Below are 27,885 nucleotides of genomic sequence, written 5' to 3' on the forward strand. Positions count from 1 at the left end.
CTAAACTCCTGGCTCCCTTCACGCTCTTTGATAAATATAGGAAATGAAATGTAAGGAGCACCTTACTCCCTCCTCACCTAACTCCCTCAGTCACCAAACTCTCACTGTAGCACTCAAATGCCACAAGCTCAGCACTCCCTCAGTCACCAAACTCTCACTGTAGCACTCAAATGCCACAAGCTCAGCACTCCCTCAGTCACCAAACTCTCACTGTAGCACTCAAATGCCACAAGCTCAGCACTCCCTCAGTCACCAAACTCTCACTGTAGCACTCAAATGCCACAAGCTCAGCACTCCAGTGCAAACAAAGTCTGCACTGTAACTAACTCCTATTTATGCTGTGACTCTAGCCTAATACAATTAACTAATTAACAAGCTCCAGCTGCAAGTAAGTACAAGTAGAACCTTGTTTAAAGCTGATTCAAAATTCACCTTCTTATAGACCAAACAGCAACTTTTAAGTTAATTAACTAAATAAAAGAAATACTAGACTTTAAATAAAAATGAACCCTTCTACTCCCTCAGTCACCAAACTCTCACTGTAGCACTCAAATGCCATAAGCTCAGAACTCCAGTGCAAACAAAGTCTGCACTGTAACTAGCTCCTATTTATGCTGTGACTCTAGCCTCTGAAAACTGGCCTAATGCAATTAACTAATTAACAAGCTCCAGCTGCAAGTAAGTACAAGTAGAACCTTGTTTAAAGCTGATTCAAAATTCACCTTCTTCTAGACCAAACAGCAACTTTTAAGTTAATTAACTAAATAAAAGAAATACTAGACTTTAAATAAAAATGAACCCTTATACTCCCTCAGTCACCAAACTCTCACTGTAGCACTCAAATGCCACAAGCTCAGCTCTCCAGTGCAAACAAAAGTAATAAGGATAGCAACTCAGGCTGCATACCTTTATGTATTGTGAGATCAAGATATGGCTCACAGCACAGAAAACCTAACAGGAGCAAGTCAGATAAGGTGGAGCTTACAAATTTAAGATAGGGGTCCCATACTTCATGAAATACATCGGACTTGGAACAGAATTCCATAGGAATATATTCCATTACTATTTTATGCCAGTTTTGAATTGGGGGATACATGTTGCTGATCCAGGAGCATAGGATATTCTTACGAACTGCGAGTGAGGATATTGTACAGTTTCTTTTCAGTAGTGTTAGTAATTCTCCCATCTGGAACATCCAGAATTAGGAACATAGGATAAAGTTCTAAGGCTCTGGCAAAGATCTTCTCCAGCTCTCTGACTACACCAGACCAGGATTCAATCGTGTCACAAGCCCAAACACTGTGTATATAATCACCTTCGACTATTAGGCACATAAGCAATAAAGCAGGATCAAACCTGTGTCTAAGACTAGGCATGATAAGTAAATGGGGCGGTATCTTAAACTGTATCTCCTTCATTCTATTACAAACAGAAATATTGGGCATAATCCCATATACTGCCCTTAGTCATCTCATCAATATTGGCTGCCAGGTCATTTTCTGAAGACTACAGAGTACCCAATGTACTAATACAGGATCTATAACGCAAGATAAAATAAAAAATATTTTAAAAAGAAGTGTCTCAGGATGTCAAGTTGTTGGCATAGCTGCTGAAAGGATGACGAGGAAGCATCACAACCTGTCTCCCAGCCTACAAATGCCTCCATCCCTCCATGTGTCGAATCCATGGTCTATAAGACCCAGCGGGAAGTTTGGGCTGCTCTGGATGGGAGAAAGAGCAGAAGTCAGTTTGGATCTCCCTTCTAGTTGGCGGACCAATCTCCACGCACAAGAGTATTAATAATAATAAGATTATCACATTTAGCTGAACAAGCATTAAAGTCTCCATAAAATAACAACCTGCAGAGGGTAAACTGACTGGTGTGCTTCAATTTGGAGCCAAACGGAAGTACATAGATACACGGAAGATAAGAGCAGGAGGAGGCCTTTTGGCCCATCCAACCTGCTTCGCCATTCATCATGATCATGGCTGATAATCCAACTCAATAGCCTAATCCTGATTCCTAACCCAACCCAAGGAGAGAGGCCAGCTGGTATTGTCTAATATTCAGGACACCCAAACCCCACTAGCTCCCGAGAGCTGGAGCTGGGAAACTTTAGACAAGACTTCTTCTTATTCAAAATAGATAAACTGATCATTATCTCCTTTAAAACTCTAGGTGATAACAAAATTGGCAACATCTTTAGGGGCTACAGCAATCTAAGCCAGAGGTTCTCAACTGGTAAGCCCCATAAGTCTGCATCCAAAATAAGATTCAAAATGATGAAACATTAATGTAAATAAATTAAATCTGATCTCCTTGATTGACATCTCCACTTCCCGATGAACCTTGGGCCTCCCACGCATGTGCCGGCCGGGAATGGGCCGCATGTGCCCGGTTCAGATTATTTCATGTTGGTATGTTCGAACCAGATTTATTGACATTGGTCATGCACATGGGCCTAACGGATGCTTTTAAAAAATAAATTTAGAGTACCAATTCTTTTTTTTCCAATTAAGGGGCAATTTAGCGTGGCCAATCCACCTACCCTGCACATATTTGGGTGGTGGGGGTGAGACCCACGCAGACACGGGGAGACTGCAAACTCCACACGGGCAGTGACCCGGGGCTGGGGTCGAACCCGGGTCCTCGGCGCCATGAGGCAGCAGTGCTAGCCACAGTGCTGCCCTGGGCCTAACGGATGATTTAAAAAAAAAAAAATCAGAATGTGTTTCCCTTTCCTGACTGGCGCATACACGGTTCAGATTACCAACATATAACATTCCGAAGTGCACATTACTGGCACATGCACAGGAAATCCCTGGCTCTTTGGGAATTGGAAGGTAGTGACTGTGGAACTGAAAAGGAAAATTTAATTAGTTTACTTACATTAACGTTTAATCATTTCGGAATCTTACTTTTCAACACACTTGTGGGGAGTTGAAGATAAAGGCCCTGTGCGCCTGTGCAAAAAGCAAAAACACAAAAAAGGCATAGAAATCTGGGGGGTGGAGAGGGGTTTAAAAAAAAAAGAGAGAAGGCGAGGAGAAGTTTAAAAAAAAAATTCACAGTAACGGAAGTAGAGAGAAGTAAGAAACAGGAACCAATGTATTAATGGTGACTGTGGGTGATTCCCGATTCCTTTTTGTCATTTATTTATGTGAACATGCGGGCTAATGTTTGGGGTTTGGTGGGAGGATGGGATTGTTGTTATTGATCTGGGGATTGACATATTTATTACTGATTATTGTTTATTGTTGCTGCGTGTAAATTTGGGAGAAAATGTGAAAAAGGAGGAGAATAAAAATATTTTTAAAATAAAGAAACAGGCTCCAGTATTGTATTTGACATGCAAATGGTAATAAGGCTTTCATTTTAACATTCTTATACCAATGAAAATTGTATTAAATGGTGGCTTGATATGTTTTAGGAGGTTTTATTGCGAGAGGGCAGTTAGAGAAAATAGGAAGTGTGCCTCAATTTTTTTTATAGTACTAAGGTGTGTCATGACTTAAGTGCCATGACTTAAATTAAAATTGGGAACCGCTGATCCAGACATTTATTTAATTTTTATTTTTTTAAAAACTATTTTTATTAAGGCATTTGTACAAACAGTAAATACAAACTAAAACAAGAGCAAGAACAGCAACATCATAATAAATAAATAACTAGCTAATAAATAAATAACTAGCTAACCAACACCTTGTCATTCCCCTCCTCCCGTCCTGCCCTCCCCAATTTAACCCCTTTATTTCACCCCACCCCCCACACTCGCTGACGTCACAGTTCTCCTTGAAGAATTTGATAAACAGCTTGCATCTCCGAGCAAACCCATCAACTGATCCTTTTCTCCAACCTTAGGAACTCCGTCAGGTCGCTCACCACACGCCGGTTTGGGTGGCTCCGGGACCCTCCACTCCAACAAAATCCGTCTCTGGACTACCGGGAGGCAAAAGCCAGAACATTGGCCTCTCTTGCCCCTGGATTCCCGTGTCTTCCGACGCTCCAAATATTGCCACTTCTGACTCGGGACCACCTTCACCCTCGAACAGACGTTCGCGAACCCCTTTAGTTTCGGACATGCCCAAAACATGTGGATATAGTTTGCGGTCTCGCCCCAGTTCCTCCTTCCACTTCCGTTTGACTTTCCCTATTAGGGCTCCCTCCCAGTCCATTAGCTTCTTTATAAATCTCAGACACCTTACCCTAACCCCCCACTCGATAGCACCTTATCCTGCAATCCTGAGGGCGGCAAACCGGGAAAGGATGGCACCTGCTTCCTCACAAAGTCCCGAACCTGTAAGTATCTCCATTTGTTCCCGCTGAGCAGCTCATGGTTGTCTAAACTTGCAAAACTGCCCCACCCCCACAAACAGGTCCCCAAACTGGTCGATCCCTGCTTGTAGCCACCACCGAAACATTGCGCCCAACTCCCACGGTGCAAACCCGTGTTTGTCACAAATCAGTGCCTACACCGAGACACCTTCCAATCTCAGATGCTGCCACCACTGTCCCCACATCCGCAGGGCTGCCACCATCACCACAGGGCTCGTGGAGTACTTTGCTGGCGAGAACGGCAAAGGCGCTGTCAACAATGCCTCTAAACTCATACCCTACAAAATGCTGACGCCTCCCCACTACCTCACCATAGCAATGTCTGCTGCCCAATAATATTTCATTATATTTGGCAAGGACAGCCCATTCCCAGCTCCAACAGCACCTTCTTAACCCACGGGTTTTCCCCACCCACATAAACCCCGAGATCAAAGTTTTGACCACCTTAAAGAATGATTTTGGGACGAAGATCAGGAGGTTCTGAAAGACCAATAAGAGCCTTGGCAGCACCGTGATTTTCACTGTCTGCACCCACCCTGCCAGCGACTATGGCAACACATCCCACCTCTTAAAATCCTCCTTTATCTGTTCCACCAACTAAGCCAGGTTCAATTTATGCAGCTCCCATCCCCAGGCCACCTAGATGCTCAAATATCTAAAGCTTGCCCCCACCACCTTGAAAGGCAGCACTCCAAAACTCCTCTCCCAGGCCTCGATCGGGAACACTTCACTCTTCCCCATGTTTAACTTATATCTGGAAAACCAGCCAAACCTCTCCAGAATACTTATGGCAGCACATTAACATAGTGGTTAGTGTCATGTGAGAGTATGTGGGTGTTTATTACTGCAGTGATATCAGAGAGCGGGTGGAGTTGGGCTGTCTGTCAGCTTTTTACTTTTGTTTTAGACTGTTTGCTGCAGGGTGTGTTTTAGTTTCATTTTCAGAGCTGGAATGCTGCAGTCACAGCCAGAAGCTATATTAGAGTCGCTCTGTAATCTAAAGATTGTAAATCGATTCTGGTTATTTAAAACTAATAACAGTAGTGACTTTAACCTGATGTGCTTCTGGTAAAAGGTGTTTTAAGTCTTATGGATGTTAAAAGGAAAGCTTAAAGGATTACTTGATGTTGTATTCTTTGGGGGTTATATTTCAATTAATAGTTGCTAAGATGTTCACTGTTTTCAAAAAAGTTAACTTGAGTTCACAGAATAAACATTGTTTTGTTTTAAAAAAACTTTTCCATTTCTGCTGTACCACACCTGCAGAGTGGGCCGTGTGCTCCCCATACCACAATCTATTAAAAGTTGTGGGTCAAGTGAACTCCATGATACACTTTGGGGTTCTCTAAACCCTGGCCCATAACATTTAGCACTATGGCTTCGCAGCGCCAGGGTCCCAGGTTCGATCCCCTGTTTGGGTCACTCTCTGTGCGGAGTCTGCACGTTCTCCCTATGTCTACGTGGGTTTTCTCTGGGTGCTCCGGTTTCCTCCCACAAGTCGCGAAAGAAGTGCTATTAGGTAATTTGGACATTCTGAATTCTCCCTCCATGTACCCAAACAGGCGCCGGAATGTGGCGACTATGGGCTTTTCACAGTAACTTCATTGCAGTGTAAATGTAAGCCTACTTGTGACAATAAAGATTATAATTATTCTGTTCCTTCAATACCTCCCAGTGGGTCAGAAATATACAGCAGCAGGGCGTCCGCATACAGCTAGACCTTGTCCTCAGCACCCCCCACCACACAATCCCTCTCCAACTCCTCAACGCTCTAAGTGCCATTGCCAGTGACTCTATTGCCAAGTCAAAGAGCAAATGGGAGAGTGGGCACCCCTGCCTTGTCCCACGGTGTAGCCCGAAGTACCTCGCGCTCGCCAATCGTCCGCACGCTCGCTATCGGTGTCCTAAACAACAATCAGACCCAGTCCACAAGCCCATGCTTGAATCCACACCATTCTAACACATCCCACAAATACTCCCACTCTACCCGATCAAAAGCCTTCTCTGCATCCATTGGCACAGCCACCTCTAAGTCCTGTGTTGCTCGTTCTGGGTGAGTATGCTTAACACTCAATTTGCTCTATTTCGTTCCTTAGCTGTGGAGTCGCCAGGTATCGTTAAGATACCGCCACAAATTTCAAGTTCAAGTTCAAATCAATAACTCCACACACCAGTTAGTAAGTTCAAACAAGACACGTTTATTATAATACTGTAATCTACTAATCATGCATATAAAACTATAAGACTAGGCTAATCCTACCACTAATAGGCCAAATACTTATCTGGATAAGGGGACTGCCGGATCAGGGAACAACGGCCTCTAGCTTTGTCCTGGGTCTGCAGGCTTCCAGTAGTTATGGACTAAAGGGGGTCAGGAGTGTCTACACTTGTAGCATGCGTTGTATGACACTTACGTGATGGCGGCTGCTGTCCAGACCTCTCCTTCTGAAGGTTCTTCTGCTGCAATGGTGTTGTGCTGGGAGAGCTGGCTGGTCAAGGAGAGGCTGGCAGAGAGAGAGAGAACTGGGGTCGCGGTCTCTGTCTTATACCTCTCTCCGGGTCTCGCGCCCACCTGGGCGGACCCTCTATACACTCGCAATCGATTGGGTCTCTTCCCAATCGATTGATTTGAATTCCCCAATAACGGGGCAATCCCTCGATCACTGGGCGGTTCTTGGGACTTATTGTTTTGGACTTCTTTTGGCGCTGAGAAGTCTGGCCTTCCATTCAATGTATCGATTTGAGTTAACTTGTTTCCATTGTACCTGGGAATCGCCCGGTATCACCTCATTAGTATGCTAACTTGTTTCTTTCACCGTGCTGTCTGGTTTCTGTAGCAGTCAGAATACACAAGCACTTTTGCAAGCTGCTTGCTTTTGCAACATGTTCATTTTTCCCTGCATTCCTTGTAATCTTCCATTTTGTGTTGGGCAGTGGCCACCCCAGGTGGCTATACCTGTCCCTCCAGGGGCATCATTATCAAATTTAGTAATCTCTAACATTCGCCGACAATTGCCTTCCTTAAAATACCGCGTCTGGTCTTCCCCTAAAACCTCCGGCACACAGTCCTCGATATGCGAGGCCAGGACCGTTGCCAGCAACTTAACGTCCACATTTAATGACGATATCCGGCAGTAGGATCCACACAGCTCCTGATCTTTATCCTTCCTCAGTATTAGGGATATGGACGGCTGCGATTAATATTGGGGAGAGTTTCTCCCTTTTCCTTCGCCTCATTATATGCCCTCACCAGCAGAGACAGGTCTGAGATTTCGCTAGGAAGGAGATGCAGAGCTTTCCGGTGGCGCTGGCCTCCACACTGTTGGAGGAAGTTCTGACGATAGGAGGCGTGGAGAGGGGGGTGGTGTTGGCGATTTGTGATGCGAATCTGGGAGAAGAGAAGGTAGCGCTGGAGGGGGTTAAGACAAAGTGGGAGGAAGAGTTGGGGGAGAGCATGGAGGAAGGGGTGTGGTGTGAGGTGCTCCGGAGGGTGAATGTTTCAACTTTGTGTGCGAGGTTGGGGCTGATACAGCTGAAGGTGGTGTATAGGACACACCTCACACTAGGGCACACCTCACAAAGACAAGGATGAGCCAACTGTTTGAGGGGGTAGAGGATGTGTGTGAGCGTTATGTGGGAGGCCCCACAAATCACGTTCATATGCTGTGGTCCTGTCCAAAACTGATGGGGTAGTGGTACACGTGAGACTTGAGTCGGGTCCTCTGGAGGCCATATTAGGGGTATTGGATCGGCCGGGGTTGGAAGTGGGTGTGGAGGCAGACGTCTTAGCCTTTGCCTCGTTGATCGCCTGAAAGCAGGTCCTGTTGGGGTGGAAATCAGCTTCTCCACCCTGTGCCATGTCGTTGGGGGGAAACTGCTGGCGTTCTTAACACTTGAGAAAGTGAAGTTTAAGTTGAGAGGAAGGATGGAAGGGTTCCACAATTCATGGGCTTTGTTTATTATGCACTTTCAAGAATTGGATGACATTGAACATTAGGGGGGAGGGGGTTGGGTGGGGGGAATGGAGAGTGGGGGGGGGGGGGTTGGACTGTGTATGTTGTGGTTAACTATGTTCCTGATTCTTTTTCTTTGATATTTGTATTTAAAATGTTGAATGTTGTTTGGGGGTTGATGAGAGGAAGGGTATGTTGGCCAGGGGCTTGACATTGTATTTAGAACATAGAACATAGAACGATACAGCGCAGTACAGGCCCTTCGGCCCTCGATGTTGCACCAACATGGAAAAAAAAAACTAAAGGCCATCTAACCTACACTATGCCCTTATCATCCATATGCTTATCCAATAAACTTATAAATGCCCTCAATGTTGGCGAGTTCACTACTGTTGCAGGTAGGGCATTCCACGGCCTCACCACACTTTGCGTAAAAAACCCACCTCTGACCTCTGTCCTATATCTATTACCCCTCAATTTAAGGCTATGTCCCCTCGTGCTAGCCACCCCCATCCGCGGGAGAAGGCTCTCGCTGTCCACCCTATCTAACCCTCTGATCATTTTGTATGCCTCTATTAAGTCACCTCTTAACCTTCTCTCTAACGAAAACAACCTCAAGTCCATCAGCCTTTCCTCATAAGATTTTCCCTCCATACCAGGCAACATCCTGGTAAATCTCCTCTGCACCCGTTCCAAAGCTTCCACGTCCTTCCTATAATGAGGCGACCAGAACTGTACGCAATACTCCAAATGCGGCCGTACCAGAGTTTTGTACAGCTGCAACATGACCTCATGGCTCCGGAACTCAATCCCTCTACCAATAAAGGCCAACACACCATAGGCCTTCTTCACAACCCTATCAACCTGGGTGGCAACTTTCAGGGATCTATGTACATGGACACCGAGATCCCTCTGCTCATCCACACTACCAAGAATTTTACCATTAGCCAAATATTCCGCATTCCTGTTATTCTTTCCAAAGTGAATCACCTCACACTTCTCCACATTAAATTCCATTTGCCACCTCTCAGCCCAGCTCTGCAGCTTATCTATGTCCCTCTGTAACCTGCAACATCCTTCCGCACTGTCTACAACTCCACCGACTTTAGTGTCGTCTGCAAATTTACTCACCCATCCTTCTGCGCCCTCCTCTAGGTCATTTATAAAAATGACAAACGGCAACGGCCCCAGAACAGATCCTTGTGGTACGCCACTCGTAACTGAACTCCATTCTGAACATTTCCCATCAACTACCACCCTCTGTCTTCTTTCAACTAGCCAATTTCTGATCCACATCTCTAAATCACCCTCAATCCCCAGCCTCTGTATTTTCTGCAATAGCCGACTGTGGGGAACCTTATCAAACGCTTTACTGAAATCCATATACACCACATCAACTGTAACTGTATTTGTTACCATTGATTGTTTGTTGGTGGTGTATATTTGGATGAAAACTTGAAAAAGGAGGAGAATAAAAATATTTTAAAAAGGAAGGGAATTAACTGAGTAAAAAAACTTCAAACTCCTCCTTTTAAAATATGTAGTAAAGGAGACGTCAACCCCCCATGACGGACACTGGGGAGGCAAGCTGTCAAGTAAAAATTCAGTGAAAATGATAGCATGATCACAATACTACCAATAGAACAGTGGAAACTAGATGTAGGATAGTCCTAGACACAATCAAATTGCCAATTCTAGTCTGACGCTGATGAGTGACAGAGAAAAAAGCTAAATGTCTATCCTTAGGATGCAGAGTTCTCGACACATCCAAGTGTCCCACTTCCTCATATGCCGAGGCCAGTTCTCTAGCCTGTAGGGTAGTGGGATTTCTAGTGACCAGGAGCTGGTCCATCAAGGGTTTCAGGTGACAATTAAAGTCATCTCCCACAAAAGAATTAGCCCAGACCAACCCTGCAAAGACCAGAAAAGCCTTAACGACAAAAATAGAGTCAATTGGTAGGCCATACACATTGATTATTGAAACACTTACTCTGTGTATTACTCCTCTAGCAATCACCATTATCCTTAACAGTTCTTCACCTTCAAGGGGACATCCTTGTTGACCAAGATTGCTACGCCCTTGCTGCTTGCTGAAAAACAAGCAAAAAGTACCTACCCCTGCCCATTCCTGCCTCAAAATGAGTGGTCCTTGTCATCCAAGTGAGTTTCCTGGAACAAGGCTATGTCCACTTTCTCCTTTTGAAGAAAATAAACAATATTTTTCCTTTTTAATAGGATGATTAATTCCCCACACATTCTATGAGCAAAGTTTAAAATTGTTTACTGCCATTGCATAGACCATCGGAAGAAAAGTAGGATAGGATTCTCGTGCCACATTCAGCCGTGCGACATAACATCCTTCCCCCAACTCCAATTTACACCAGAATATCCCTACCATGCTCCATTCACGAATAAAAGACCGTTCTTTACCAATGCAGAATAGTCAACAACGTAGAGACCCCATTATAACAAAAATGCAAATGAATCATGACCTCGGTTCTAAAGAGACATTTCTCAGCAAAAGTGAGGACTGGTATGACTAAACCTACTACCATACTGTCATTAACATCTGATACAACCTCGCTGACAAGGGAATGGGTATCAAATGGCCTACCCATGAAGACCTGTACCCACAACCCACCTCTCGGCAGTGGTGCCACTTGGTTCTGCCATGATTAGGATGTGGATAATAAGAGCTCTTATTATATAATTAGCATATGGCACAACTACTATGAATAACTAATTAATAGTGCCCAAAGCACTCGATAAGAAGAAGACATTAGTTACAGTGCTTAAATATTACCACCCATTAAGCAGGGTATATGACAATAAAATCAGAGCAATAACACAATAATAGGGAGGAAGTCCGGGTTAAAACTTTTTAATTTTCCGAGCTGCAGATTTAGTCCAATTCCTTGCCCTTCATGGATTGACAAAAGGCCAAGGTAGCAATCGGATTATTGAAAGACGGATATCACTTTCAGAGTCACAGGACAATGCATAACATACTCCACTCCAGCTGTCTTGAGTTGGCGTCGAACTTCATTGAAGCCTCGATGCTTCAGCTGCGTCGCTGCTGGAAGTCCTAGAAAAAGGAAATCCTCACTCCCTCATAGAGCCAGGCCCCTCCACGCCTCGCCGTCTCCAGGACCTTTTGTCGATCTTTTAAATCGTGGAAGCGAATGATTATAGGCGTAGAACGTTAATTGTCCTTTGGCCTCAAAAACAGGATGTGGTGCACCTTTTCCAATTTGAAATGCCCAGCTTTCACATCCAGCTTAAGAAAACATGGCAGCCAGTTCTCAAATAAATTATTAGGAGCCTTACCCTCCACTCCCTCTGGCAGACCGGCAACGTGGATATTCTTCCTCTGACCTCTGTTCTCCAAATCTTGCAGGATCAAAGCTGGTTTTCCAAGGATTGAATACGAAGAAGTAATATTTTCTATGTTCAGGATTCTTTCCTCCGATTCATCAAGCCTTTTATTAGTATTCTGCATTTTGGCCTCATGAACATTTAGATTTTGTGTCAACAAGCCGAGTCCCTGATTTATTACTCGGATAATGTTGGCAGTTATCATTTTCAGCACCTCCGAGAGTGTCTCAGAGAGCACTGGGTCGATGGATCAAGTCACCATATTGAAAAGGTGGCTCCACCCCTGCTGAATCTCGACTGCACCCTTTTATTGCCAATTTCTTCAGATTGAGGCGGGGGCCTTTTGTCCATAGTGCTTTTAAATGTGGCAGGGCATATGGAGAGGGAAGGTAGCAAAGCATTTGTGATTATGGGATACATAAATAGAGGTAGGTATTGTATGAGTTTCTTTTATTCCTTCACGGAATATGGGTATCACTAGCTAGGCCAGGAGATGTGTACATCTGGTCACCGCATTTCATGAAGGACGTGAGGATCCTTGAGTGGGGATAGAGGAGAATTATCAGAATGTTTCCGGAGATTAGGCATTTTAGTTGTGAGGGTAGTTTGGGGAAGCTGGGATTGTTCTCCTTGGAGCAAAGGATGTTTTAAAATTTTTTTTAGAGTAACCAATTTTTCCAACTTTAAGGGGCAATTTAGTGTGGCAATCCACCTAACCTGCATATCTTTGGGTTGTGGGGGTGACCCACTGGGAGAATGTGCAAACTCCACACCGTGACCCGGGGCCGGAATCAAACCTGGGTCCTTAGCGTCGTAGGCAGCGGTGCTAACCACTGCGCCACCCTGCTGCCCTGGAGCAAAGGAAGTTGAGTGTAGGACTGACCGAGATGTGCAGGATTATTACAAGTTTAGATAAGGTAGACAACATTTGTTCTTATTAAGTGATGTTTTGGAAAAACGTTGCAGGGGGTGTAAGAGGAAGAACTATTTTATACAGAGAGTAGTAATGATGTGGAACATGTTGTCAGTGTGGGTGATGAAGCAGTGATGATTGATTTCAAAAGGAAATTGGATAGTTGCGTGAGGAAAATAAACTTGCAGGGATAAGGGGGTGGGGGAGTGGGAATGATTGGATTGTTCTGCAGAGGGCCGGCATGGACTCCATGGGTTGAATGGCCTTCCTTATGTACTGTTATGACTATGATTCTATATCTAAATGTGCTGTTTATGGACTCCTAGTTTAAAGACAAGTGGGAAGAAAGCTCTTTCCCTTTGGGTGGGGGATTGGTGATGTGGGGAATAAAGGGTTAACATGTTATAAAGTGAGTTATGTTCATGAAAGCTGTCTCGCTGCTGCATTTTCCCATAACAACCCTTGACCTGAGCATCTGCTGCTTATCTGTATGTGTACAGAGATGAAGTTACTGCAGCTGATAAGCCCAAGCTGTTTTTCTAGCCTGCTTGTCTGCTAGAATATGATAGTGCATGTTTATGAGGAGCACATGAGACAAAACATGCTTGAGTCTATGACCAGCTAAATCTGGAGTGTGTGTATATGTGTGTTATTGTAACTGCTGTTTTGGGAGAATTTGCAGCTTTGAATCTTTCCCTTGCGCGCTCATAATAAAGATTGCGTAACTTCAACTGACTGGACTTCAAGTGGCTGTTATCTCACAACTGTTATCCTCTGAGTTGCTCTGGCAACATGCATTTTTACATGCATGAAGTAGTCTGGATCTATGAATGGTGATGGTAGATACTCCATTCCATTCCATTACTGCCCAATAATCTCTCCTGCTCTTGTTGTCTGCCATTGGTATGTGTTGGAAGGATTTGCAGGTTGACACTCAACCTATTTGGTCACGTTATGAACACGCCTTCTTGGCTATCTAGTCCTTGAACCTGGAACTTTGCAGAGCGACTACCATAATGCATTTCCGTTGAAGAAGTAGGTAAAGGATTTGAGTACAAAGCACTAAGCGGAGCGGGGGGGGGGGGGGGGGGGGGGGGGGGGGAATATGGGGCCAATAAAGTAAAGTAATATAAGTAAAGCAAAGTAAAATAAACTTGTCCTTTTAAATTAAATTTAGAGTACCTAATTCTGTTTTTCCAATTTAGTGTGGCCAATCCACCTACCCTGCACAACTTTGGATTGTGGGGGTGAGACCCACACAGACACTGGGAGAATGTGCAAACTCCACACAGACAATGACCTGGGGCCAGGATCGAACCTGGGCCCTTGGTGCCGTGATGCAGCAGTGCTAACCACTGTGCCATCCTGCCTCCCCAAAGTAAAATAAAGTTAATGTAAAGGAAGTGAAGAAAAGACATGGCAGGGCAGTTTCAACGTGTGGAATGCATGTCCTGCAACAGGTGGGAAGCGGCACCTGGAGTCACTGTGGCACATTCGAATGGCTGAGACCTACATGGTAGCACGTTCAGCGAGTTGGTCTCACCGCAGGTTAGGAGCATGAAGGAAATGGGTGATTGCCAGGCAGTCCAAAATAACTTGATTGGTGGTGCTGGAGTTCCCTGTGATCCCACTTGCGAATTGGTTTTCTGTTTTGGGTACTGGTGGGATCGCTGGCTTCTCAGTGGTGTGCAGGCTGAGAGATGATTATTGACCAGGACGCTGGGAACAACTCCCTGTTCTTCCTCCAATTGTGCCATGGATCTTTTACTTCTACCTGCTATTGCAAACCTGGCTTCAGTTTAACATCTCATCCAAAGAGGCATGGTTGACAGTGCAGCAGTCTCACAGCAGAGTGTCAGCCTAGGTTGTTGTGTGCTCAAGTCTTGAGGTGGGGCATGAACCCACAACCTCGTCAGTCTCGAGTGAGAGAACTCCCAACTGAGCCTCGAATCAAATTGTTTTCAAACACGTGCAGAAGACCAGTCTTCCTTTTCCAAATGGCCTTTATTGGCCTTATAGAAATGGGAGGAAATTGATCCTGCTGAATATAAATTACAGTACAATGATGCAGTAATTGGGGAAAAAAGTGTACAGTATTTGATAATCTATTGCAATTTAGAAAAATATTTTTATAGCTTAATTGAAGTAATCCAATGCATATTATTAGATATCGAGTAAAGGATCAGCCCTGTCATAAATTTAGGGTCAATCTACTGGCCGCGTCCCGACAGTATCGGAGCGAGATGCAGCCGGTAAATGCCAGGAGAGACCTACCCCAGGATTCCCGACAACGATTACGCCTCGTTTGATCTAACCAGATCCGTGACATTTCGCGATCCAGTCTCGCACAGTTAAGTGGGTTTAAGAACCCACTTAGCCATGCTGATGCCAGATCTAACCCGCTCCCGGCATCTATCAGCCTCCCCAAGGAAACCCCAGCCCAGCGGCTTATAGCACTGGTCTGTCCAAATGAGGATCAGGCGGAATGGCACTTGGAGGGTCTCCCAGGCCATTGGAGGCCCCCGGGTGGTCAGGGTCAGGGCAGGGTGGCACACCGGCTCCCCCCCCCGGCACCTGGGCACCTTGGCTCTGCTCTTGGCACTGCCAAAGTCTCTGGGTGGCACTGCCAGGCTGGCTATCCACATAACTCTCAGCGCCAGGGTGGCACTGCCAAGGATCAGGACCTGAGGGAGCCATGCCCATGAAAAGAGGGATGAGAGGGTGTATAATGGGTGGGGTGGGGGTTGAAGGTCCGGTATGAAGGTGCCCCGGACGTTTCGAGTGGGGTCCCAAAAGGGGGCATGGGAAGGCCTGAAAATGGAGGGCCCTCAATAAACCCATAGCAGGGTGTCATCACTGGAGGGGTTTGGGGTAATATGTGTGTGGGGGTGAAATTGCCCATGGGTGCGAGTGCCCCCAAGCTCACTTGGAGATAAAGGCGCCCTTTCAAAATGGTGGTCCGAGGAGCCAGACTGGCCAGCGAGTTCATCTCCCCAGTGATGAAAATTTGAAATGTGGGTTAGCCCAGAGAAAAACTTCCCAGTGCCCAAAAAGATAACTCTGGGTGCGATTTAACAGCCACCCAGCGCCGTGTGAGATTCTGAGCAAGCCGGTTACTTGGTGGATGGGGCTGAAATCGGGATCTGCGCAGGGCGTCGATTGCAGCCCGCTCCTGTTGGGGAGATCCGGATCCCACCACGGCATAGCGAGAAACCAATAATCAACAATTAAGGCCAATCTCCGTCTCATTAACTGGAACCTATCTAACAGCCTTCCATGATCTAACTGGCTCCCCAGCGAGTGGTCATGCAGGCGACCTTTAGCACACCTATTTAAAAATGTGTAGCAAGCGAAATGGCTGCTGTGGAGATGGGAGGAGGTGAGTAGCCATCTTGGAAAACAGGCAGTCATCCCTGGGGTGCTGAGACTGCTGTCCTAGTGCTTGGGCGGGAGAGGGGGGGGGGGGGGGGGGAAGAGGGAGAGGAGGAGGAGCTGGTGTGGGAGCCCCGGGAGGTTGGGGGGGGGGGGTGTGTGTGCACTAACGTTTGGGGGGTCGCGGCGGCATGGGTTGAAGGGAACAAAGGTTCAGTGCTCATGGTTCTGACATGCCAACCCCCAGATTGTGTATACCTATACTCGGGCCAACCTCAGCTTCTACCTGTCCGTCCCACTGAATACCTCCAGGACAGAGCCCCGTCTGTGATAATATGGTGCAGGCCACTTTAACCGCCACCGACTGTGGCGACCTCTGGCCGCACAACTGAAGGGTTTTGCTAATAGGGAATTGGCAATGTTAGTGATGTGAGCACTTAGCAGCTCTCAAGTGGATTCCTGGGGGTAGGCGTGCCATGTCACACGCGGGTGGTATTGTCCAGCATCCCAATCAGACTCTGAGGCCTGGAATCTGTGCCTGAACACTGGAGGCACCAACAGTGCAGGGGTAACAGCCAACAATCAAACACTCGAGAGCTGGGCCGCAGCACTGGGAATATATCCACGGCCAGGCGGTCGGTGGGGGGACACCTGAGCAAGACCGAGTGCTGTTCCCGGCAGAGATCTGGGGGATCTGGTGCCTAGGGGCCCCTGCTATCACTGGGCAACGTGCTGAGGTGAAGGGGTAGGAACATGCGGCCTCATCAGAGGAGGAGGATGAATAGCAGCAGGAGGGGCTGAAGGATGAGCCCAGGAGGACCCACGGGAGCGGATGGAAGATAGGGGACAAGCGACAGCAAGGGTCCGACATGCACGGAGGGCCAAGAAGGTCCTCATCCTCGCTTACTTCTCATAAGACGTAGCTTTAACATTCATTTCGCACCACCTCCTCCCCACTCCCCCCAAACTTCTTTGTCTGCTCTACCCTCCCCAATCACCTTGTTTGACTCTCCCAGGGTCTGTGTTACATCACTTCAGGGTGATGGGCCTATGTCAGCACTGCAGAATAATGTGACAGAGGCTTCACATGTCTCTGGTGTAATGTGTTTAAATGTAATATTTTAATGGCCCTTGTGACTGTCCTTAGCTACCGATGGTGCAGCCCTCCCAACGTGCCCCAGTGCCCTCTCAGTGATCCTCCATCTTCTTCGCCTTCCATGCTCTGCCGTATGTCGAGGTGTGTCCCAGGAGAGGTGGAAGCAGAATCACAGAATAATAGTGTAGAATAGGCCCTTCGGCCCATTGGGTCTGCACCGGCGCATGAAAGAACCTGACCTGCCTACCAGCACTTGGCCCATAGCCTTGAATGTTATGACATGCCCAGTGCTCATCCGGGTACTTTTTAAAGGATGTGAGGCAACCCACCTCTACCACCTTCCCAGGCCGTGCATTCCAGACCGTTGCCCTCTTCTGGATAATAAGGTTTTCCTTCAAATCCTTTCTAAACCTCCTGTTCATCGCTCTGAACTTGTCTTCCCTTGTAACTGACTCTTCAATGAAGGGAACAGCTGTTCCTGTCCATGCCCTTCATAATCTTGTACGCCTTGATCAAGTTGCCCCTGAGGTTTCTCTGCTCCAGCCTGCTGCTTACCACACCCTGTGGCCTTTGCCCCTGGCGGTCATCCATTGGCGGTCCTGGGGCTAGAGGCACCCAGCCGACTTGTCGGTGGCATATGGCTCACTGTGCCAGCTGACCCCCCAAGCCGGTGACAGGAGAGTGGGAGGACTCTGAGCAGGCCTCCAGCGCTCCCTCCACACGGCTGGTGCCCGAGGGACCCTGGAGGTCACCTTAGGACAGAGGTGCAGCTGGATTGAGCTCCAGAGGCCCCTGCATCACCTGGCTCAGCCAGCCCTGGTGGCTCCCCATTGTCTGCACCATGGTGTTGATGCCCCTCTGTGACTGGCCATGCTCTGCAGTGTCTCACTAATGTCCACCTGTTTCTGGGACACATTCCTCAGTGACTGGGGCATACCCTGGAGTGCCTCGGCAATGCCCACCTGAGACTGGGACATGCTCAGCAGTGACCCAGCAAGGTCCACGTGTTACTGGGACACAGTCCCCAGCGACTGGGACATGGTCTGGAGCACCTTGGCAATGTCCACCTGAGACTGGGACATGCTCCATAGGGCCTCAGCAAGGTCCATCTCCGTCAGGGACCCGTTCCCCAGCGACCAGACATGCTGTTGAGGCCCTCCACTATGTCCGTCACTGACTGAGCAACGTCTAGGGATGCCACCACTTGTGCTGCTGATGTCGTGCTCCAGGCTTTCCGCGGTCGCCACCCTCGCAATATTGGCCTTGGTGCCAAGCATAGTCGGCGCCATCTCTTGTGCCTGTAGTCTCTGGGACTCTTCCAATTGGCTATGGACCTACTGGAGTGTCGCTGACATCCCCCTCTGACTCTCACGGCCGTACCTTAGCGTCTACATCAGCTCCGGATTAACCTGGTCCAGAAGCTTGACATTCAACTGGCACCCAGCTGGGTCCTAATGTTCCTCCATCTGATCAGCAACTGTGTGGTGTTCACCAGATTGTGCCCTGGAAGCCTGTCCACTACCTTTGCCCACCTGCTAATGGCTGCTGCCATTGCTGCCCTGTAGCTGATCCTCTGACTCCCTTGGGAACAGGGTATCCACCTGGACTCCACAACGTCCCAACAGTCAGGCCAGGTCGACATCACCGATATGTGGGGCAGTCTGCACGGTGGCATGGCTTTCGGGGATTTGCTCTGCGGGATTGGTGTAAGAGCTGCACCCCCTTGTTAGTGGGGAGCTGCTGAGTTTGGTCCAGGTGAATCAGCCGCCAGGACGGTCCTTTCCAGCAGGAAGTGCATGAGGCATCATTAAGTGCCCCAATTAACGTTAGACACCGGTGGCGGCCTCGCTGGGTTGGCTGTTGGGAAACACCCTGCAGCCCCCGCTCACTACCAGACATGGGGTGCGACCTAACCAAAAGGTTTCATTACGGTTAGATAGCGGTGGGGAATTCGCGACGGAGCTTGGGAGAAACACCCAGTCAAAACCACCTGAAATTACACTTGGAAACTTTGCTGTTAAATTGCGCTCTTAATTGGTGAGATTGTCTTCAATTCTCTTATCCTTTTAATATTAGATTTTATATGGGTTTTATTGTAGAAAAAAACAGTCTGCCACTCATTTTTGATTCTTTTTGAACACTTGTTTGAAGCTTCTGTAATGTTTATTTCAGGAATGTTACATGAAGGAGAAGTATACCATGAAACAACAACAAAACTGTTTATTTATCAATTCTCTCAAAAACCTGAATTCGTGGACTATTGGTCAGCAGTCAAGGTAACACATGGTGTATGATTCACATAAGCTTTATATTATGAAAAAACAGTGATTGTCTTATCTTGAGGTAAGGAAAATTTTGTATCTTTTGTTTATGTGAGTTTTAGAATTAATAACATACAAAGATTCACCAGAAAAGCAGACCAACAGTTAGGAGACAGTGACTGCATTTCTAAAAGTTCTCCTCATAATTTTTTCCTTTTCTTCAAGGCAAACAGTTATTGCTCATCCCTAAATGCCCTTGAGAAGATGGTAGAAAGCCACCTTTTCCAAAAACAACCGAGTAGTTTGCTGGACATTTCAGCAATGGGTTCTGCGGGTGGGGTCTTGCCAGTGATTAGGGTAGGGTGGTCCCCTGCCTGCGATCCGGGGTAGGGGAACTGCAGCAGCTATTAGAGATTGGAGCTCCCTTTAAGAATGGCGCTCGGATCTATGAGTTGCAGGACCCGTCTGAGAGATTCGATCCTGCTTGCCTCAGTTGCAGTGCGGATCCTGGCGTGCCATGGAATGGCACGGGAAATCTGATTTAGTTAAACATTTTTTTTCGAAGTGCCATAATGGCGCGTTGGGGGAGCTCATAGCGCCTATGTAGACAAGTTCTTATTCTCCACTGGATAGTGCACCCAGACTCCCGAACAGAGAATCCCAGTCCCTTTTTTGCAATGTTAACAGATGATTTTTTTAAAATCCAGGATCCCAGGGGCAGCAAGGTGGAGCAGTGGTTAGCATTGCTGCCTCACTGTGCCGAGGTCCCAGGTTCGACCCCGGATCTGGGTCACTGTCCATGTGATGTTTGCACATTCTCCCCGTGTTTGTGTGGGTTTCGCCCCCACAACCCAAAGATGTGCAGGATGGATTGGGCACATTAAATTGCCCCTTAATTGGAAAAAATGAATTGGGTACACTAAATTTTTTTTTTTTAAATTCCAGGATCCGGATGCACATCTTTGCCAAAAAACAAATCAGTTCTTCCTTGGGCCATACCCTATTGTTTTGTTGAAATCCATTCAGTCCCTCCCCAGCCCTTGTTCAGTGGCAGATGCAATTTTCTGACCGTGCAGTTGTGATATTATAGATTTAAAAGGGGAATTGTTTAGTGTATTCCTGCTTTTAAAAAAAAGTTAAGTTTTAACAGATGCAGGCCATAGCAGTCTTCCTTCACAGTTGCTTGCTTAAACATTGTTGAGCTGTGTTATCTTGGAGTCAGTCCAAAGACATGCAAGTTAGGTGGATTGGCCATGATAAATTGCCCTTGGTGTTCAAAAAGGTTTGGTGGGGTTACTGGGTTACGGAGATAGGATGGAGATGTGTGGGCTTAAGTAGGGTGCTCTTTCCATGGGCCGGTGCAGACTCTTTTTTTTAAAAAAATAATAATAATTTTTATTGAAATTTTTTGAAAAATGTATTGCAACTGAACAATAATAATAATAACAATAATAAACACCCTCCGGCACCCGTAACAACGTATATAACGAACCCCCCACCCCCCCAAACCCAATAAACAACAAAATAAATTAACAATAATTAAATTAACATAAACACCCCCCCGCCCCCCGGTTGCTGCTGCTGACTTAGTTCCTTATCGTTGAGCCAGAAAGGCGAGGAAAGGCTGCCACCGCCTAAAGAATCCCTGTACCGACCCCCTCGGGGCGAATTTGACCTTCTCCAGCTTAATGAATCCCGCCATGTCATTGATCCAGGTCTCCACGCTTGGGGGTCTCGCATCTTTCCATTGCAACAAGATCCTCCGCCGGGCTACTAGGGACGCAAAGGCCAAAACACCGGCCTCTTTCGCCTCCTGCACTCCCGGCTCCACCCCAATCCCAAATATCGCGAGTCCCCAGCCTGGTTTGACCATGGATCCTACCACCCTCGACACCGTCCTTGCTACCCCCTTCCAGAATTCCTCCAGTGCTGGGCATGCCCAAAACATATGGGCATGGTTCGCTGGGCTCCCCGAACACCTGATGCACCTGTCCTCACCCCCAAAAACCTGCTCATCCTCGTCCCGGACATATGAGGGGCCGGTGCAGACTCGATGGGCCGAATGGCCTCCTCCTGCACTGTAAATCCTATGATGCAGTCACCAAGAGAATCACGTTAATTAAGAATGCCCTGGACCACACAGTTGAATCTTCCAATGGTGTGGAAAATCAGGGCTCCTTTGAAGGACTGGACTGTAATTTAAATAACTGATTTGCTTAATGGAATAATGACCGGGCAGCATGGTAGCACAATGGGTAGCACAATGGCTTCACAGCGCCAGGGTCCCAGGTCCGATTCACAGCTGGGTCACTGTCTGTGTGGAGTCTGCACGTTCTCCCTGTGTCTACGTGGGTTTCCTCCGGGTGCTCTGGTTTCCTCCCACTAGTCCCGAAAGACATGCTGTTAGGTAATTTAGACATTGTGAATTCTCCCTCTGTGTACCCGAACAGACGCCGGAGGGTGGCGACTAGGGGCTTTTCATTGTAACTTCATTGCAGTGTTAATGTAAGCCTACTTGCGACAATAATGATTATTATTACTCATCTAAATAAACATCAGCATTTTTTGTGTTTTTGAACTGTACAAAGGAGGCTGTAAGGAGTAATTTTGTGTGGTGGTGTGCAGAGAACCCAGAATCTCTCAGGAATTTGGTTCAAGCCCCACAGATCTCGGCTGAACTAACTGTGAACAGCATGTCAGGGCAGGGGTTCTCTTTGCCATTGGGAGCCAAAGGGAGTTAGAGTCATAGAGATTTTGTTCTGAAATCATTTGGACGACAGCCTTCTGGTGTCATTCTGGCAGAACCAGGAAAGAAAAGGGACTATCCGTTGCTCTCCAAAGTCGTTGTACTTGCTGGGACCACCTGAAAAGGCAAAGGCCAGTTAATTGACTACAAAAGCCATTGTAGCTGCTGAATACGACATGTCACTGCAGCGAACCAACCCTTCAACTGCACAGACCCACAATGATATCTTACAGAAACTGATTTGAAATCTCATCTTTAGAAGTATCGTTAATCTTTATCAGTATTTTAAACTTTATCTGTATTTTAGTCAATAACTTAAAGAGCAGTGACAAAGTAACTTTCAGCAGCAGTTTTGTATTAAAACAGTCTCTTTCTTGATTAAGAATGAAGCTGGACTGCTGGGTTATTTTTAAATTGAATCACTTGCAAATTAAAAGGGCTACGGACAAACGCATTTCTTCATTCACAGACCACTTTGAGGAAATGCCTTTTACGTGGTTGTGACAGCATTCGGATATAACTGGCAGACATCAATATTTTTTGATAGTATTGCTTACCCACATCACTATTTAATAATTCCTCTTTCTAATATAGGGTCATGTACTGTGAATAGTGCTGGAAGAGAGATTTGGGAGTGTTGGTGTGCTCGTATTTAATATGTCATGTCACTGTAGAGTAGAATAGCAATTGACAAACTAAATAGAATGCTGAGCCCAGAATATTAGATTTGTGAAAGAAATTGGGTGATCAAGCAATGTGGAAGGAGGGCATTGTGGAAAGTGATGTTGAATGGGCTGAATGACACCATTTGATCTGTTTTTTTGATGGAGCCAAAATACTTTTGATAAAATTCAAGTTGAAGAGGTTTTGTTTGAGGTACAGTGATGTGGCAAGAATAGATCAACACCAGATAGGGTATAATGTAGGGAACTGGGAGGTTATTCTCTTTGGTCATAAGAATAGAAAACCATTATTTCAAAAAAGGTGTGAAACTTGTAAATGTTGATGTTCAGAGAGACTTGGATGTGTTCATAGAGGAATGCATAAATGCAGGTACAACAAGCAATTATGAAGACAAATGGCAAGTTGGTGTTTATTTGAGGAAATGCCTTTTACGTAGTTGTGACAGCATTCGGATATATCTTGCAGACATCAATATTTTTTGATAGTATTGCTTACCCACATCACTATTTAATTCCTCTTTCTAATACTGGGTCATGTACTGTGAATAATGCTGGAATTTAATGTTCGTATTTAACATGTCATATCACTGTGGAGTGGAATAGCAATTGACAAACTAAATAGAATGCTGAGTCCAGAACATTAGATTTGTGAAAGAAATTGGGTGATCTAGCATTGTGAAAGGAGGGGAAGGAAGTGCAAGAATAAGATCTGCTCCAGTTGTACAGGGATTTGGTAAGACCACATCTGGAATATTTTGTGCAGTTTTAGTCTCCATATTTAAGAAAGGATATACTTGCATTGGGGGTGATACAGTGACATCCCCTGGGATGAGGGGGTTATCCTATGATGGGAGGCTGAGTAAATTGGACTAGCTAAGAGGCCAATCCTTTAGGACTGAGATGAGGAGAAATTACTTCAATGGGTTGTGAATCTTTGGAATTCTTAAATCATAAAATCCCTCCAGTAAAGAAAGAGGCCGATTTGGCCCATCGAGGCTGCAGCGACCCTCCAAAGGAGCGCCCTACGTAGGCCCATTCCCGTGCCCTATCCCCGTAACCCCACCTAACCTTTGGAAACTAAGGGGCAATTTAGCATGGCCAATCCACCTAACCGGACTGTGGGGAAAACCAGAGCATCTGGAGGAAACCCGCATAGACACTGGGAGAGCGTGCAAACTCCACACAGAACAGTTGCCCAAGGTTGAAATCAAACCTGGGTCCCTGGTGCTGTGAGGCAGCAGTGCTAACCACTGTGCCACCATGCAGCCCCAGAGGTTTGTTGATCTGTTATTTAAGGCTGGGATAGAGAGATCACCCTTGTGTCCCTCTCTAGTGAGGCCCATGCCTGAAGCATGATCCCACCAAGGGGAGGCTTTGGCTCGAAATAAATGGCTGCCCAACCTCTTTCAAAGGAATAATGATAAAATCCTCGCTGGATGACTGCCGAGTGCTGCAACAACAACAGCTGCCAGCTTTTGCTGAACATTAAAAGCTACTATGGCTGGCTCCATGCCCTATGCCCCTCATGTGCTTACTGAGGGGCCCAGAAAATCGTGGCCTGTTGCCTCATAAACTTGAATATCTTTAATTTGCTTATTTCAAAATCTCGAGCAGCATCCCCAAGTTATCTGCCACCCAACACTCATAAAGTTTGGACACAGAGTGATGACATTGGAGAGCCTGACCCAATGCCACCCCATGTAGTTTTACAAACCCCAATGCCTCCATTGATTTTTGTTTCTGTAGCTCAAAATCCTGGCCTTCATTTCTGAGGACTAAGTTTTGTTGTTGTTGCTCCCCAGCGTCGGATTTGGGGGTATCGCAAAGATGCACTGGGGAATTCCTCTCTGCGGTACCCAGGTAAACGTTTACACGGCGGTTGCACTGAAGGGCTAACTTCCCCAGGGCAATTGCACTGTGCTGGGAACCATCCAAAAAAAACAGCTAAAATCATTCACTTCATATGGTTCCGCTAGGGTATACTAATAGTTACACAAAAGAATTGGAAGAAATAAAACCTCTTCTAACTTGTGCGTAATTATTTTAAATACCCAGACCAAACCCTGCAAGGGGCTCTCCCCACACACTAAACTCCCCCCTTCCCTCAGGGAATTCCACCACCCCGTTACTGACCATCCTCTCATGGTATTCATTGTACTCATGGTAGCACAGTGGTTAGTGCTGTTGCTTCACAGCGCCAGGGACCCAGGTTCGATTCCTGGCTTGGATCATTGTGCGGAGTCTGCACATTCTCCCTGTGTCTGTGTGGGTTTCCTCCGGGTGCTCCAGTTTCATCCCACAAGTCCCGAAAGACATGCTGTTAGGTGAATTGGACATTCTGAATTCTCCCTCAGTGTACCCGAACAGGCGCCGGAGTGTGGCAACTAGGGGCTTTTCACAGTGATTTCATTGCAGTGTTAATGGCAGCCTACTTGTGACACTAATAAGGATTATTGTTATTCTGTACCCACCCCATGGAATTCTCCCCACCCACACAGAGCTTCACACAGCCCCCTGATTGGCTTGAAACCCCTGCCCCAAGACCCGACCTATCCTTGCTCCCAGTATCCTAAACCGCTACCCCCCCCCCATGTCCTAAGCCACCAACCGAATGCCTCCATCATCAGATTTCCGCCCCCTCCCGCCCCACAAATCATATCCAGTTTCATAGAAACATGGAAGATAAGATTAAGCCATTCAGCCTTTGAGCTAATATAATCATTCAATATGATCATGGCTGATCCTCTATCTCAACACCATACTCCTGCGCCCTCCCCACACTCGTTGACAACTTAGAGACTCTTCCCCCCCCCCCCCCCCCCCCCCCCACCCCCAGCCTGTCGCCTGTCATTTTCATTCAGACCTTTTAAACGTACCTCTTTTTATAGTGTCCAGTGGAGTATAAAAGGGGGCATGTCTTCCTTCACTCCAACTCTGTTAGACTTTGATGCCCAGCCCAGGACTCGCTGAACTGCCTGGATCTCGCCCGGCCTGAGTCAGGAAGGTTGGACAAGACAGGCACAGAGAAATTTGGTGCAGGTAAGTGGGTATGGAGAGGCAGATTATGGTCCATGATGTATGTTTGGAAAGAATGGACTTTTCAGCCTGTAATGTAGATTTCTGAAAGTGGTGCTCATTAAAATCTGTCTTCCTTGAATTTGAGATTCTCAAATTGAAAGGCAGAGGATTCACATGCACTAATGGAAAAAGCGAAACTGCCTGAATTTGCAGTGTGGCCAAGCATATGACATGGAAAAGATTATCTGGCCATTTACAAAATTTAATACCACGTCCTCAACTTTTACTTCAATTATTCAACTGATTTTCCCCAAACCACCATCTGTCACTCGCCAGCGTATTCCTTATGTTCATTGCATTTTATAAGAAGTTTTTGACTCTTAGCACAGGCAACTTCCCATCAGAAGAACAAAGGAGTTCTCCAGACTAACATTTGCACTTGGCCATCTTTGCCAAAATAGTTTAACTAGCTATTGATTCCTGTGCACCTGTTCGGTGTTCTGGTTTCCTATATAACAGCAAGACCTGCACTTCAAAAGTATATTGTTGGGTATTAAACCCTGGGAAGTTCTAAGGATGTGAGAGGTGCTATACAAGTTGCATCATTCTTTCTGATTGCTAATTTTGGTTCAAACATAGAAATGACTAAAAGCAAAACTTATTTTTCTTTGAAATTAGTCAAAACTGCAATTAAATTCTGAAAAGTCAAGGCTGGAAATGGCTAATCACTTTTTTTTTGTTCACCTTAGAACACCATATGGTATTGGTTATATTTGATTATTTTTCAGTCTGTACTGTGCAAGAATTACAAGGTTGTTCAGCCTGTGACGGTTAATATAAAAATCAAGGTATGTCTTTATAGCTAATATTTTTTTTCTTCTAGGTGAAGATAAACAGTTCTGCGTTATTGGAGCTTACTTATCCTTCAGAAGAAAATCGTTTTGATAGACAAACTGTGATACACTTGTACCATCAAGTTAGATCACCTTCAAAATCAATAGCTTCTGAGTTCTTCATAAGCATCGAGTGCTATGATCGTAAAACCTTTTTCAAAGTGAAACCCGTGGTGCCTTATACGGAGTACATGATTACTGTAACAAAACGGCGTAAGTTTGAAGGTTGCTTGCTACTTAACCATTTTATTTTTAATGTTGCATACATGACTTCTATGTTGTTATTGATTCTGTTCTAGGATTTGCTGGGCCGATACGGTGACACAGTGGTTAGAACTGCTGCCTCTCAGAGACCCAGGTTCGATTCTGATCTCGGGTGACTGCGTGGATTTCCTCTGGATGCTCCGGTTTCTTCCCACAGTGCAAAGATGTGCACTTAGGGAATTGGCCGTGCTAAATTGCCCCTTAGTGTCTGAAGGTTAGATGGGGTTACAGGGTTACAGAGATAAGGCAGGGGATTGGGCCGAGATAGGGTCGGTGCAGACTTGATGGGCTGAATGTCCTCCTTCTGCATTGCAGGGATTCTATGATTTGTGATATTGTTTAAAGCTGTATCCATGATTTAAAATTGCAGGGTTCTTCATTTCTTGTTGTTGCATTGAATTTGGTAGTGGTTGTAGTTCTGAACATTTTTACTGTTCTGTCTTCATCTTTATCCCTACCACTGGTGAGAGCCTTTTTTCTCCTGCTTGATTTCCCATGAATACATAGGGAAAATAAATTGACACTCAGCCACATAAGGAGATATTAGGTCAGTTGACCAAAACGCTTGGTCAGAGATTTTAAGCATAGTCTTAAAGAACAAATGTGAAGTAGAAAGGTTCCAGAGCAGTTGAAGGTATAGGCACTAATACTGGACATGTGTAGGCAGCACGGTGGCACAGTGGTTAGCACTGCTGCCTCATGGCGCCAAGGCCCCAGGTTCAATCCCGACCCTGGGTCACTGTCCGTGTGGTGTTTGCACATCCTCCTGATCTCTGCGTGGGTTTCACCCCCACAACCCAAAGATGTACAGGGTAGGTGGATTGGCCATGCTAATTTGCCTCTTGATTGGAAAAATTGACTTGGATACATTTTAAAAATTCAAACAAAAAAAAAAAAAATTGGAGATGCTCAAGTGGATGGAAGTAGAGGAGCACAAATATTCCAGAAGATTGTGGAACCACGGAACTGCAGAGA

The 27,885-nt window shown here is 46.1% G+C and overlaps 1 protein-coding gene across 2 annotated transcripts in view; it reads left to right on the forward strand.

Annotated features, from left to right (window-relative positions):
• Positions 1 to 27,885, forward strand: part of nemp2 (nuclear envelope integral membrane protein 2) — an 87,667-nt gene that overhangs the window by 13,779 nt on the left and 46,003 nt on the right. For both annotated transcript variants that reach the window (XM_038789148.1, XM_038789149.1), the window contains exons 2-3: positions 19,218 to 19,321; positions 26,637 to 26,859. In XM_038789148.1, the coding sequence (XP_038645076.1) occupies positions 19,218 to 19,321; positions 26,637 to 26,859 (327 nt within the window). The remainder of the gene's footprint in view (positions 1 to 19,217; positions 19,322 to 26,636; positions 26,860 to 27,885) is intronic.

This window comes from Scyliorhinus canicula, chromosome 2 (genome assembly GCF_902713615.1).
Source record: "Scyliorhinus canicula chromosome 2, sScyCan1.1, whole genome shotgun sequence".
NCBI lineage: Eukaryota > Metazoa > Chordata > Chondrichthyes > Carcharhiniformes > Scyliorhinidae > Scyliorhinus > Scyliorhinus canicula.